Raw genomic sequence first — 14361 nt, forward strand, 5'->3', positions numbered from 1 at the left:
GCATATATGGACAAATACGTTTCCCTTCCACCTCCATTTATTCATCTGCCTTTTGGCCATGAATGTGGACCTGCGTGAGTTCTCTCCCCTTTCTGTCTCCATCTCTCTTCTCCCCATCTTGCCATCTGTTAGCACTTCTACACTGTTCACTAGCATTGCGTCAACAGAGCAGACAATGACTGCAATGTGTGTGAGCAGGACAAACATGCATATTTGACTGCAATGCCGGAGAGAAGGGGGAAAAGAAGAGGGAAATGAATGAAGCAATTGAAAATGTATGAACAAGGCATGACTGCATCATGGCTACTTCACTGAGCTTCCCGGGGATTTTATGCCGTATTTTGTCTGAATTTGACAGTAGCTGTGCTAGCTGAGTTCGTTAGCTGGGAGCGTGTCTCTACCCTGGCAGTGAGTCTCTCCACTGAGTACCTTAATGAGATGCTGACAGTGCCAGGGGCAACTCGCTTACGCAGTCCACTGCATAGCATCTGAGGCACTCATGCGGTTTTGCCAATCACACCCTTTCCTTAAAGCTGGCAGCATCCATCCATTCTTGCCTCCTCCACACATCCACCCCCATAATGCCAACTGGAAAAGACTGAGCTCCCACACAATTAAACCTTGAAATATATCACATTTCAAATGAGGGCAAAGACAAATCCCAAAACATATACTCACTGTGTCAGGACGATGGCCACGGCATCATTCAGGACACTTTCGCCAAACAGCAGGGTGTGCAGATCCAAGTCCACACGCAGCTCTGACAGCAGGCCAAGAACTGCCACTAAAAGAAAAACAAAACAAGAGTTACTGTTATTGAAGACTGCAGGAAGTGCAAACACTCCACTGCTAATCACACAGCAAAAGCAGTGTGGAGTATCACCTCTGCTGCTACAACCAGGAGAAGCCGGGGGAATTAATGTTTCAGTGTAACAATGAAAGCTGACAGAAATTGTCAGCACACTGACAGAACTGGAAAGAGGATTTTGACACTTGGAGCAGCCAGAGTAACTAAACTAAGCAAAGACTTGTTCAGCCCGAGCTGAAGAAAATACACAATGCTTTGGAATAAACAATATTTATGTCTGCAAAGGAAGCAAAGCAGAACCAAACACTGTGCTGATCATTGTTCTTTTTCAGTGACTCATTAAGAATAATTTACATATTTGAAACTGTAGCAAACACAAGAGATCTGGAATCTGATGTTTATTCTGTGTTTATGATGAGATTGTCACGCAAGTGCACAAGAAAACAAAACATTAGAATAAATGGTTGAAAAAGGTTTAGAATAAGGTTTATTCACCAAGTTTTCACTTAAAAAGAATGTGCTTTAGTGTTTTGTGCATGCAAAAAACAATAAACATATGAGGAGGAAATAAAAGTACTGCAGCAGTCTGGAACATAATATAATATATAGATTACAATAAGAATATGAAAAACAAATATAACTGTCTTAGAAATAGAAATAAAGGTGCTCAGTTTTATGCAGAAGTGCATATTAATGTGAAAATAAAAGGATGTGCAAGAGATCACAGAGTAGACGATATGTGCAATGTCATGGAATTATATTCCAATATTTGCATTAAAAATTGAACTTTATACTGGAGTAGAGTACTATGAAAATACACATATCAAATGAACACATACTTTGACACTAAATTGAATTTCGGGTCAGATTGAGTAAAAAACACTTTATATGTGACTACATAATTTACAGGCTACATTTCCTGTTTCAAAGTAGCAGTTGCAACCACAGATATTGCAAAACATCCATGTAACATAGAGACTTAGGTGGCTGATACATATTTTGGGTTACTGACTGTTACAATATCCTCAAAGTTAACACTGCAGGTGTTTCTGTTCTGTATTTGTTCATGTTTGTTGAGAATGAATATACGTGGGAGTGTGTTTATTAGCTCAAAGCATTGCTGCAGTTTTCGCTATAGAGCAAGATAACGACCAGGATTCTGGGAATTTTGAGAGGACGCTGGTGGGGGAATCGGGGAGATTAGAGCCAAGATGCTGCAGCTGATTAAAACATCCAAAAGGAGCCAATTACAGTCTAATGTAGGAGAACTACAGGCACAGAGCTCAATGCTTTAAATAATGTAAGTATTCATTGACTGCTCAGCAACACAAAGAATCCCTCCACACATAATTCACTTTCTCACACAGGTGGCTCCTGCATAATGACTTTAAGTGGACATTTACACAGACAGCACCTGCAGTTGTGAGTGTGTTCTTTTCACTCATCGTATGATTAAGTGAGATGCAACACATAAATGGTCAATTTTAAGACTCAGTAAGAAATCATAACCTTTAGAATATTACTAACTAAACAGTATAGAAGTATAAAATCAATCATAAGCAATGCCTCACTAACAAAGTGAACAGTGGGTTTTGGTGTTTCTATTCATGAATGCCAAACTACAGGGTTGAGCAAATACAAATGTCTGGTATGGTATGGCTGAGAAAGATGGATGTCTTTTATTGAGTCAAAGATAGGTGCTGGGAGTCTTATCTACATCTATTTTACCAGCACTGACTGACCCAAGCATTAACAGTAACCTCTGTAGCTGATTCAACTCTCATGTGATGTCATGGTGTGAATCATCGACAAAGATTAAATGCTGGGAACCCCCAAACAATCTGAGCTGATGAAAGCAGGCATTTTGGGCACCACCTAACCCAAATGAATGTAAAACCAATGTACAGAGCGTTCAAACTAATCAAATAACTTTTCCCAGATCTAATTTGGGCTTTATTAATAGGACACAGTGAAGGGGGAGACAGGGGGGAAGACATGCGGGAAAGGGCTCTGAGTCGGATTCGAACCCGGGCCGCCCGCTTACGAGGACAATGCCTATATGGTACGCGCTCTACCAGGTGTGCCACTGGGAACGCCCAGTTTTGGTGTAATTTATTGATTTTATGCTCTAGCTTTCCCAACTTTCTGTACAATTTCTGTACAATGCCAAATCCTTAGTGTTTTGGATTCAATAGAAACCATATTTAAATATTTAGAAGGTCACAATTCAAGTCATAATTCAAAATGAATCTCCAACTCCTCAGAGTGTCTTTTATTACAACCGAATGCTGAACAAGACATTTTAGGAAAACGTTACAATTAACTTTTATGAAGTGAAAACACATGGTTCTAAGAAGAAAACAAGACAGCCATGCCCTAAAGCAAACTCTGCTTTATGGTCTATTTTACTCTAAATGGGACCATAATTTACAGAATGAAAATCATGCTGTATTGGAGAAGGCTTAAAACTAGCAACTCAGACCATAATCTTTACTGAGGAAATAAATAATGTAAGAAATAGGATAATTTTCTTGCAATCTGACATCTTTTTGCAGCCAGTGGAGTCGCCCACTGCTGACCATTAAAAATGATGCAGGTTTAAGGCACTTTCGCATTTGCTTCACTATTTACACCGGAGATTGCCCCGAATATAAAAGAAAATTGCCTTTGATTTAAATCCAGGCACCAATAGGCTGAAGGACAACAATTTGCAGCAATTTTGTGCTTAAACAATAAAATGTAAAGTGTTTGCCATTGAACATTGAAGTCCTGTAATTTTGCACTTCATCTGCGTCCTTTGCCCCTTGCTTGTTTCATTTGCCTTAAATGTTTGAATCGCAATTAAAGGCTCATGGCTCCAAAACTAAAGCTGACAAAAGTTTTGCTTGAATGCTTCGGGACCACATGTGAAATATGCAAATACAGTAATTTAGATATTTTGTTTTTAAGCAGTGGTTGTGACTTCATCATTAGCTGGTTGAAAGCAGTAATCAATCAAAAGCATACATATGCTGTATAAATAATGTATTCTATACTATTTCATCATCTTAACAAGGACACAAACTTGCCTCCCACAGTATATGTAGAAAAGCAATTTCTCAGTTCATTTATGATGAAATTCAAATTTGAGGGGAAAAATACAAACAACTTATTACTCACTTGTTTATACAGCTGAATCTCTCAACACTCTGCATCTGCTTAGAGGAATATGAGCTGAACTCCACGGTGAGTTCACCAACGGCAAACATGAAGCGGACGATGCTGAGCATATGAATGAGCGCATGCACACGCAACATGCTCGGCACCGCAGGATGCCTCGGTGTTGACACTGAGTGACAAGGAGAATACTGACATTGACGGGCAGTGACGTGCCCGTCAGCTCAGCACTTCGCGACACCTCAAGTATCTCCTTCTGCAAGATATTGGCTGTAGCATTGTTGGCTCTGCGCTCGCTGATGCGGTATATCAGATGACATTTGATTAAGATTACATTAGATTAGATTAGAATATATCACAAAACGGCTAGATAGACGGATATACAGATAGACAGATAGATAGGAAAAATGCACTGGCACGAATTCCTATTGTAACTGCCAGGAGAGAAAGCAGGCTGAGTTTAAAACAAGGAAAACAAAATTATCATATCACAAAAACAATGTCAGATATGGAGAAAGATAACACAAAAGCACACACACACACTCATTTATAAGGATATAGGCATAGATGGGAAAACAGAAACTCTGAAGACCAGACAATATCATATTCACAACAATAACAGCTCCCGGTAGATTAATATTCCACCTGTTGAGACCGAGATGCAAAAAGAATCCAATAAATTAGTTTTCAGGGAAATCTGTAATATGAATAATGAGTGTGTGCCGTCTCTGGAGCGAATACCAGGCCAATGAGGGCATCACACCCAGTATATGACCAGACTGATAATAAGAGCAGTGGCAAGAGAGCAGCCTCAGGACTTGTTTTGACAGATCAGGCTCTTTGGTCTTTGACAGGTTTAAAGCTCTTCCTGGTTGGGGAAAATCCTTTATCTGGAGAGGGCGAGGTAGGCCCCGGAGTCAGGATCGTTCCATCTCCGTGCTCCCATAATGCCTGGCTGATGACAGCATGTCGTGCACTACTCACACTGCACGACGGAAAAAAAAAAAGATAAAATAAAAAAATAACTTAGAGCCCACCCCACACACACACACATGCGGGTGCGGGTTGGCTGTGTTGTCATGGCAACCCCGTCCTACAGCTGTCAAGTGTTCATCAGTTTCCACAGCAACACCATAAGGTGGAGAGAGTAGACAATTATTTCAGACATAATACAGTTAAAAGGGTCGGACGGAAGCCTTATTAGGTCAAATTACCCTGCTGCAGAGGTTTTAGCGGAGGCAAAGCTCAGCCATCTCAGTCACAGAGCATGGGATTTGCTCGCTGATTTGACCAAATTAGGCAGATGTAATACTGAAAGGGAAGAGGCAACGGTCAACAGGGAATTACTATAATCTCTCCAGCTCTGCGTAAAAAGTGCTACATTTTTTAGGCATTGACAAGTGCACAAACAGGGGTCACGCGACTGCAGCAGGAAAAGCCTTCCTCACAAACTGAGAGTAATTTGGAGTAAATCAGCACTCTATAATTAGTAGTTTTCCAGTTTGGTTTGGTTTACTCTGAACCTCACAGTTGCTTTGGCTGTCAGCATCAGGTCTTTTTATATTCTTCATTAATTTTAATAGCAAAAAGGTAATTAGAGTCTTGCAGAAATTGAAGATATCAAACAACGTAGGCCTACTTATGTGCTGGTTCTTTCTCTAGTTAGAAATTCATATTTTGTGACAAACAAGAGTTACTTAAGACCCAAACAAGTTGAGTTGTTTGGGCTATAAAGACAGACCTACAGGTGCATCTCAATGAATTAGAATATCATGGAAAAGTCCATTTCCAGTAGTTCAAGTCAAATAGCCCCAACCAAGTATTGAGTGCATATATATATATACACACACACACACACACACACACACACACACACACACAAATATTAAACATACTTTTTAAAATATTATACTATAATATATATTCAAATTTTTTGAGACACTGAATTTTAAGTCTATTAAATGTAAGCTATAATCATTATAATTAGAAGAAATTAAATCAATTAAGACATTAAATGTTTCATTCTGTGTGTAATGGATCTATATAATGTGTTATTTCCACTTTTGAATTGAATTACTAAGATAAACTTTTCTATGATATTCTAATTTATTGAGATGCACCTATATACACTACAGGCAACTAGTTTCTGTTTAACATGTCTGACCCTGTCAAAATTTACTGTATTCAACAATGGTAAAACTAGAGTCCATCTTGCAAAGGGATTACACCAGCCAACACAGTGTTTATGGTGCAATGGAAAAGATATGAGATAAGTGAGTTTGACGTAATGAGTGAACTGTGCAAGATTTATTCAATATGCCTTATTGCCTGGCAGGCAACTATTCAACTATTACTCTATGTTGGTAACTTTCTGACAACTCAAAATGAGATCATGTACAAGTTGTTTTGTGGACAGCCAGGGCTGTAAAAAAGGAGGGTGCAACGGCCCCATTCCAAGTTTCTGCCTCCCTACTTCCCGTGCTCAGACCACACACATCTCCGAATCCCACCTTCATTTTGACCTCAACTACACACCTGTAAAGTTTCAGACTGCATCTTGCACAGTTTTGATGCGATCGAGGTGACATAATCTGTTCGCAAACCATCAGGCAGACATATAAACACCTGGCATAGTAATCAGAACTGCTTCTGAGGTAGTTCCAGCTACAATTAGTGTCTCCAGGACCACATTTTGTCATAATGACACACAGAGAGACTTACAGGGTGAAAATAATACCAGCCACATGCTGTTTGGCTGGTAAATATTTACAGTGGGAAACAGTTAGGTCATGAGAATATGACAGCACTAAATTAGACTTCCTGTTTCTGTTAAAATATTACCAATTTGACAACACCACTTCCACGTTTAAGCAAATTATATTTCACTATTTAGGGTGTATGTGCTAAATAATATAAATAGTCACTGTGACCTGTCTCTGTTTTCATTCCTGCATAATTGTTACCACTGCTCTGCCGCAATGCGCATCCTTGTTGTAAAAATGCTGGTAAGCTGAGTCTTATGCATGTATACACCCATGTACAACTGTTTTGATTGTTCACTTTAAATCTTGTTAGTTACTGCTGACATCTCGCCTGGGAGCGCAGAAGTAAACAAGTCATTTCCAGCTCTGACATCCCCCCCTCCACCCCTGAAAAGCCTTTTCTTTGAAAAGGTAAGTGAGGGTTTCACCGACCTTTTGTAACAATCCCTGAGGCTAGAGGATGTATCGCGCAACAGGCGTTCCACTCTGTGACCTGAACCATGTGTCTTATTCTGAGAAGAACTAGTTTCATGGTTACAGAGATTTGGGGGCTTATGTAAAAGCAGCAACAGATTAAAAATCAAAATATGCACATTGAAAGAGCAAATAAGAACATGCATAGAGACAATGGTGCATCATAAGTATTACATTACATTACATGTCATTTATTACATATTTTTACATGAATACCAATAGGAACATTACAGATGAATAGGCTTTTACTCATTGGTTGTCTCTACTGTCAACAAACTGTTATAAAATAGAGAATGTAAAACACTGCAAAATGAATGAAAACCTAAGGACGCTGTTTACAGTATCTACAATTTGATCTGCTGATGTGATCTGATCTGCAAATTCTATTAGTGAGCTGCAGTCTATGCCTTGCTCATATACTGTCACACTGACATTAATTTGGAGTCTCCAAACGGTCAGACCAGGCTCATCTCTTTGGAATACAAGAAGAAATCAGCATCTTTAGCCAGAATTTTAGCAATATGAATCCAAATCCCCACCCCAGTGCCACATCACCTACCTTAGAAATGTTGAGAATACCAAAAATGATATAAAATACATATTTTCCTACATAATGATTTTAAGGTTGCTTGAAAGAATCCTCCACACTGCCAAAATTATAAATTTGAGGGAGAATGTGAAGACGTGTAGTCTGTCTGTAAATAAAAAAATAAAAATAAAAATAAAAAACCCTCCAAATTCCCATAAATAACAGAAAATTAGTATTTTCAATGGTAGCTACAGCCCCAAAACAGCATCCAAATGCTTAAAAAATGTATATTACTAACAATGACCAAATCTATATATGCTAGACTACGGTTGCTTGCTACATGCTTCTCCCAGAAGAAACTTGTTTGTGATAGCTAAAATGAGAATGTAGTCTATCAAAAATCTCACTTTCTCCCCCCGTAGTCCAGTGCAAGCCAAGTGGCAAATAAATTCCATTTCACACAAAGCTTGGCTGCCAGCCTCTGAAGACTTTCACAGTTTTCTCAAGATCTCCATCATTTCAGTTAGTACGTGACAGAGTTGCACTTACACAATGAGTCATGGACACGACCAGAGAGCTCACACAAGGGTTATGACATCGGAGAAAAAAACAGTCTTATTACTCAACGCTAAATTGTTCTTAGAGTTACTGTGACTGCGTCTGTTGGAAAGCAAGTCTGTGCCTATTTCTGGAGTGTTTTGTTACTCTGGCCCCCGTATATGCAAATGTAGAAGGGCGAGAAATGAACGGGGACATTTTTAATGGCTCCCTTTCAGAGTATCAGAAAGCTGGCGCTATATTTTGACAGCAGGAGATGGAGAAAACCAAGTGGCCTTGGTGTTTAGGCCATCCATGCATTCTGGTGTGAGTCTAATCAAAGTGACGAGTGTGTTGAGGTCGGTAGGGATGAGCACATTATGGCATGGAAAAATAATGTCAGTCAGAGAGACAGCTGCACCATAATCTACAGCTCCTCTTTGACACTCACCCAGTTCAACCACTTATTGGTATAAATAATTCATCACCAAATGAGGACATTAACATTACCACTGTCGCGGCGTCGCGGGATGCCTTTTGACATCCCACTTGACTGCTCTTGAAAAACAGAGATTATATTGTGGTTCCACTCAGCAAAAAGGTGCATTGAATTCAAAGCAGCTACATTGACTGTGAGGGCATTGTGACTTTGTTCATATATTTGGGCTGGGCTATAAATCTCCGTTATTTGTCATTGTGCAAAGAAAAGGATGGATATACATCACGCAAGAAGGGTGTTTCACTAAGATAGAGCTACATGTATAAAAGTGTTGACATATCATAGATGTCCAGTAGAGTAACATAACAATGCTAAATCTTACTTTTTATGTGGCTGGCCTCTACTTACCCCACATACATTTACACCTGATAATCCAGTGTGCACAGCAGCATAAGGGGTATGGAGAGGACAGCATGAGACAAGTTTGCCCTTTTTAAAACATTTTATCTCATCGTGTTGTCTGACAGTGCAGAGAGCAGCATGAATCCTCAGAACCAAATCAAAATTCAGAAACTACAGAAATGAAAAACAGTAGCTTGAAGAGTCTCGACACGTTACGCGTCTTTGATATTTTTCTGGCGTGATGTTTTTTTTTTCTTTAACTCATTTGTATTTGTTTACCTAAGGCAGATCCCTGTGATGTGTCTGTTACACATTCACTGTGAGCAAGTGCCAAACACTTCTGAGAATATTTGAGGTTTCTCAGCTTGTGTTGTAGAGTAATAAAGTATGAGTAGAATTGTGAAAGATACAGCTTTATATCTAAAACCAGTAGTGTGAAAATGAGAATTACAGAAGCTCTCAAGGTGGGTAGCCAAGATTAGTGTCACCAATAGAGCTCAACTGTGAGGTTCAGAAAGTGAAATTCATATTCTGAATCAGAATTTTGATATTAGGCATACATTTTAAAACCAGCCAAGTCTTACAGTGAGATATAAGATTGTGAAATGATGGCAGAGTCTCCTGTAGAAGCCACAAGTCTGTATGATATCAAACCTTGTTTTAAGAAAAGCATTTTTTATTCATGATGTTGCAGAGAAGTACTACTGTACGTCTCTGATCTCTATCATGGTGGAACCTGCTGTTCCCATGTGAAGTACCAGTCGAAAGTTTGGACACAGCTTTTCATTCAGTGTTTTTTCTTTATTTTTATTATATTTTCTACATTGTAGATTACTTTTAAAGACATCAAAACTATGATGGAACACATATGGAATTATGTAGTAAAGAGAAAGTTTTAAACAACAGAATGTTTTAGATTTTAGATTCTTCAAAGTAGCCACCTCTTGCTTTGATGGTCTCAAACGCATTAAGAAGGCAAGAAATTCCACAGTTTAACTTTTGATGAGTCACACCTATTAACTGAAAACCAGGTAACCAGCTGATGAAGCTGACTGAGAGAATAACAGAAGTGTGTAAAGCTGTCATCAAAACAAAAGGTGGCTATTTTGAAGAATCTAAAATATAGAACATATTCTGGTTGTATTTTAGAACATAATTCCATATGTGTTCTTTCATAGTTCTGATATCTTCAGTATTAATGTACAATGTTGAAAATAATCAAACTTCCAATCCAAACTTTTGACTGGTACTGTAAGTGCTTACAGGAACCGATAGTATGGCTCCTGATTAAGCCTGTTTTACTGATACCACCGAACTGATTGTTTATTTTTATCACAGAGTAGCCATGATTTCTCTTGCTGTCATGCTGCTTTTTTATGAAAAGAGGACAAGAGTGTCCAAAACCTGAAAATCACAATTAAGCTTTAAATAAAAAAAGAAGTACGCTAAACCAGCCTTCAAGAATTATCGTTTGCAATTCTTTACGGAAAGAGTTGTTCCTTCACTCTTAAAATATGTACACAGTCTGCCTCTTTAAAAAAAAGAAAATAAATATTTTATGGTATCCTAAGATTCATCTCATAGTTATTTGGCTTGGTTCCAAGCTTAAAACTTTTTATGCAAGCATTTTCCAAATCTTCAAAGGACTAAATAAATAGGAAATTCACTTCTGGAACCAGAGCTGATCATAAAGTGGGCAGTCACTGTTGAGCTCATTTCAGTATCCAACCAAATGTGAAATATGATCCCAATCTTTCCTTCTGTTCTCAAGTTATGCTATTGAATAATGGCCAGAAAAGTGTTTTTTGCAGAACATTATAATGTCACAGTGAAGTTGACCTTTGACCTTTCTGGATACAAAATGGCATCACTTTATCATTTTATCCTATTAGACATTTGTGTGAAGTTTTGTCATAATAAGCACATACATTCTTGATTTATGACCCAAAACAATTCTGTAAGGCGACAGTAACTTCACCGTTCACCTTCAAAATCTAATCAGTTCATAACTGAGCCCAAATGGATATTTGTGAACGTATGGGTTGATGGAAGTACAGATGGGCAGACAAACAACCTCGATAATATTATACCTCCAGCCACTACTGTCACCAACGCAGAGGCATAAAAATTAATGTTGCCACTAGAAGGAAAGAGAGTTTGTGTGCGAGTGCGTTTATAAGGCCGGCTACCTGGGTCAGTGGCTGACATAATGGCACCAAACAGGAGGCAATCAGTGAGGAAGAAGTCTCCATCTGCTGCGTGGCCCAACAGCACCATCAGTCTGGTGAAGCCGTAGACGCAGGCCCTGGGATTGAGGACAAACAGACAGAAGGACACGCGGTGAGGTCATAAGGGAGCACCAGCCCGAGCAGGCCTATCAGTCATCTCTCTAACCGCAGCAGGGCTTCCCCCAGAGTAGTGTGGGTAATGGGGCCAGATGCTACCAGCAGGTAAGTTGACCCGTTTCCAGGCAGCGGCTGCAGATTGCAGGTGGACACATAAAGCTTTGACTAAGCTGGATAACATTTAATTCAACCACAATTACTTATGGATCTGCATGGTCAAGCCCTACACCAACTGCATGATATACAAACATGAAAATACCCTTGTTAGACACTTTATCTTAGCACCAATCCATCTTCACCCCACCATCCTTTTATAACGGTAATATAAGCACTCTGAAATAATAAAATGGGAACCAGAATTATGAGAATGTGTGTCAGTGTGAGCCCAGAATCACCCGAAAGACTAAAAACCATGAGGAGAGTTTGTGAAGGGCATTGTGACAGGAATAAAATAGAAGCGGTATTTTTTATTAGCTCTGGGGCCTGGCAATAAAACATATCTAAACTCTAGCTGTCCCACAATGCACCACTCAAATCTCTCTCGCATAAAAACACAATATGAGCAAGAACTTCCTAACATGTCCATTCTGCATTCAACACTGCAGCCCAGCTCTCCACTGGTAAATGGTGTGTGTTAAGAACTAATCCTGTTACCATGAAGCATCCCATAATAATCACCATGCCACCGTGTCCTCCGGAGAACCTTACTGTCCAACAGGCATGAGTCTGTTGCCATGGTGACGGCACACGACCTGTCCCCAAGGCCGGGATTTAAAGTACTACCCTCAGGTCGAGCAACTAAGCCGTCTTATTCATGTATCTTTAAGGGAGATTTGAAGTTATGGCAATGACGTGTGTGTGTGTGTGTGTGTGTGTGTGTGTGTGTGTGTGTGTGTGTGTGTGAGGGATACAGAAGAAGTCAATGTACTTTGTCAGTTGAGTCAGCAAGGTTCCTTCACCCCCTTGAGACTCTCTTTTCCCCCATGGGATACGGCAGACTCACTAACAAGCAACAGGATTGGTCAGGTCTGGTGCCTTCGCATCAAAGAATGCGCACGTGACCCAACATGTCAAACCGTGCCCTGCTTCCCAGGGGAATTGGGGAGAGTTTGACAAAAGGGCGTTCCTGGGGGAAGGACTAATGTATGGAAGAAAGAAGGGAGGGAAGGGAGGAAAGACGGCACATTTAAACTGAATTTCAGCAGGTTGGACAAGCCCAAAGGCTATTATATTCAAAGGGCATGAACCTTTTTTCTCATGGGTATAAAACACTGTGAATCATTAAAAACAATAGAATAAATATCTAAAAGTTGAAATAATAATAAATACAATTCTATAAGTCTAATAATTAACAGTATTAGAATAAGAGAAAATACTGACACTACATTTTTACATCAACAGGAACAACATTCAGAGGATACATTATTATGTTCACCTGTACAATCTAATACACTCCAATACAATAGCTGCCCTGCCATGACATCTATTTTTACAAAGCACACAATGTTCCGTTTTCAGTGACACTGTCAGAAATGTGTCAATGCAATTATAAGTTTGTTATCGAGGTCACAGTTAAAGGTGGCATTGTACTAGGTTACATTATAATGAGAGGTGTTTCCAATATTTGTCTTTCTCATTGATATTCATGAGGCGGGCAGAATATTAGAAACAACTCTTAATATGCTTAAGTCCAGTGCAAGACTGTCGCTAACTATGACCTCAATGGTGAAACATATAATTGAATTACTACCTCTATGACAGTGAAAAAAAAAAAAAAGTTTCATAACAAAGAATGTTATAAGAATCATAGAGTTAAAGTTGACTTTATGGCAGAACAATTGTATTGTATTGCATTAGATTGTACAGGTGTACCTATTAAAGTGGCAATTTAGTGTATATCGTTGTGGGTGTAAAAATACATTGGGTTTTATTGAAAACCTTGCACCTCCAAAAAGTCAAAAAGAAAAAGCAATACAAAACTAACAATATTGATTTGCATTTTGATTAAAATAATATTAAAATAAAGGACTTTTTTTTATTATCACAGATTATTCTGCAGTTATAACAGAAAAACAACTGGAGTTATGAGGTTTTCACACAGTCTTGGTGTGCAGTAAATTAGTGCATCAGAAACAACTGGCTGCCTGGAATTCCTCCAAAGTCTGCCAGTGCCATCTAGTGTTGTGAGGCCAGAATAGCAAGCTACTTTCACACTGCATACTAACGCAATAATACACATTTTGATTATTTGATCATTTTTCAGTGTGTTACTACAGAAATGCGCATAGCAGACATTTTTACTGAAAGTAGGAAAAGCACCACTGTGATTAATAACCTTAATAATGGCTTTACTTCATGTATGTCACGGTTTCTGCGCGCTGCTATCACAGACGCTGGCTCACTGTCAGTGCTCTCTGGGAAACTTGAAACAGAGCAGTAATTAATGTTATTAGTAACACCTGTGCTCTTTCTGCTATGACAAAGGCCCATTGCACCACGATGTGACGCACCAAGCAAAGAGAAGCTACTCACAGCTGCAAAGAGTTCATTTCAGATGTGATGACACAGCTCCCCAAAGATCTTCATTAAATCTTTGTTTACTTCTTCGTAAAAACAGGAAATTACATTGTTTGCATGTACTGAATACTAACTGCAAAACATTATACTATGATAATAAGTATTAAGTATAAACTTTATACTAATATTGTGCAGTTAAGCACTGGGACAAATGGAACAATACAGGTAGTAGTAGAGGTTAACTTTTTTTTTTAATTGACGGAAAATGACCGATGCATATATTGAAAATTAGCACATATTTAGGTAACGCTTTAAATTAAGGTCCTTGTAATAACCATTCATTAACAAGTAATAAGGCCCTTGTAAGTCCTTATAAGATGCTTATTAACATT

General features: G+C 38.9%; 1 protein-coding gene across 1 annotated transcript in view; it reads right to left on the reverse strand.

Annotated features, from left to right (window-relative positions):
• The window catches only part of LOC131962431 (sodium/hydrogen exchanger 9-like), a 73320-nt gene that overhangs the window by 50117 nt on the left and 8842 nt on the right, over positions 1-14361 (reverse strand). Inside the window, 2 exon segments of the mRNA XM_059327432.1 lie at positions 679-784; positions 11297-11412. Of these exon segments, the coding sequence (XP_059183415.1) occupies positions 679-784; positions 11297-11412 (222 nt within the window).

This window comes from Centropristis striata, chromosome 23, assembly GCF_030273125.1.
Source record: "Centropristis striata isolate RG_2023a ecotype Rhode Island chromosome 23, C.striata_1.0, whole genome shotgun sequence".
Classification (NCBI taxonomy): Eukaryota; Metazoa; Chordata; class Actinopteri; order Perciformes; family Serranidae; genus Centropristis; species Centropristis striata.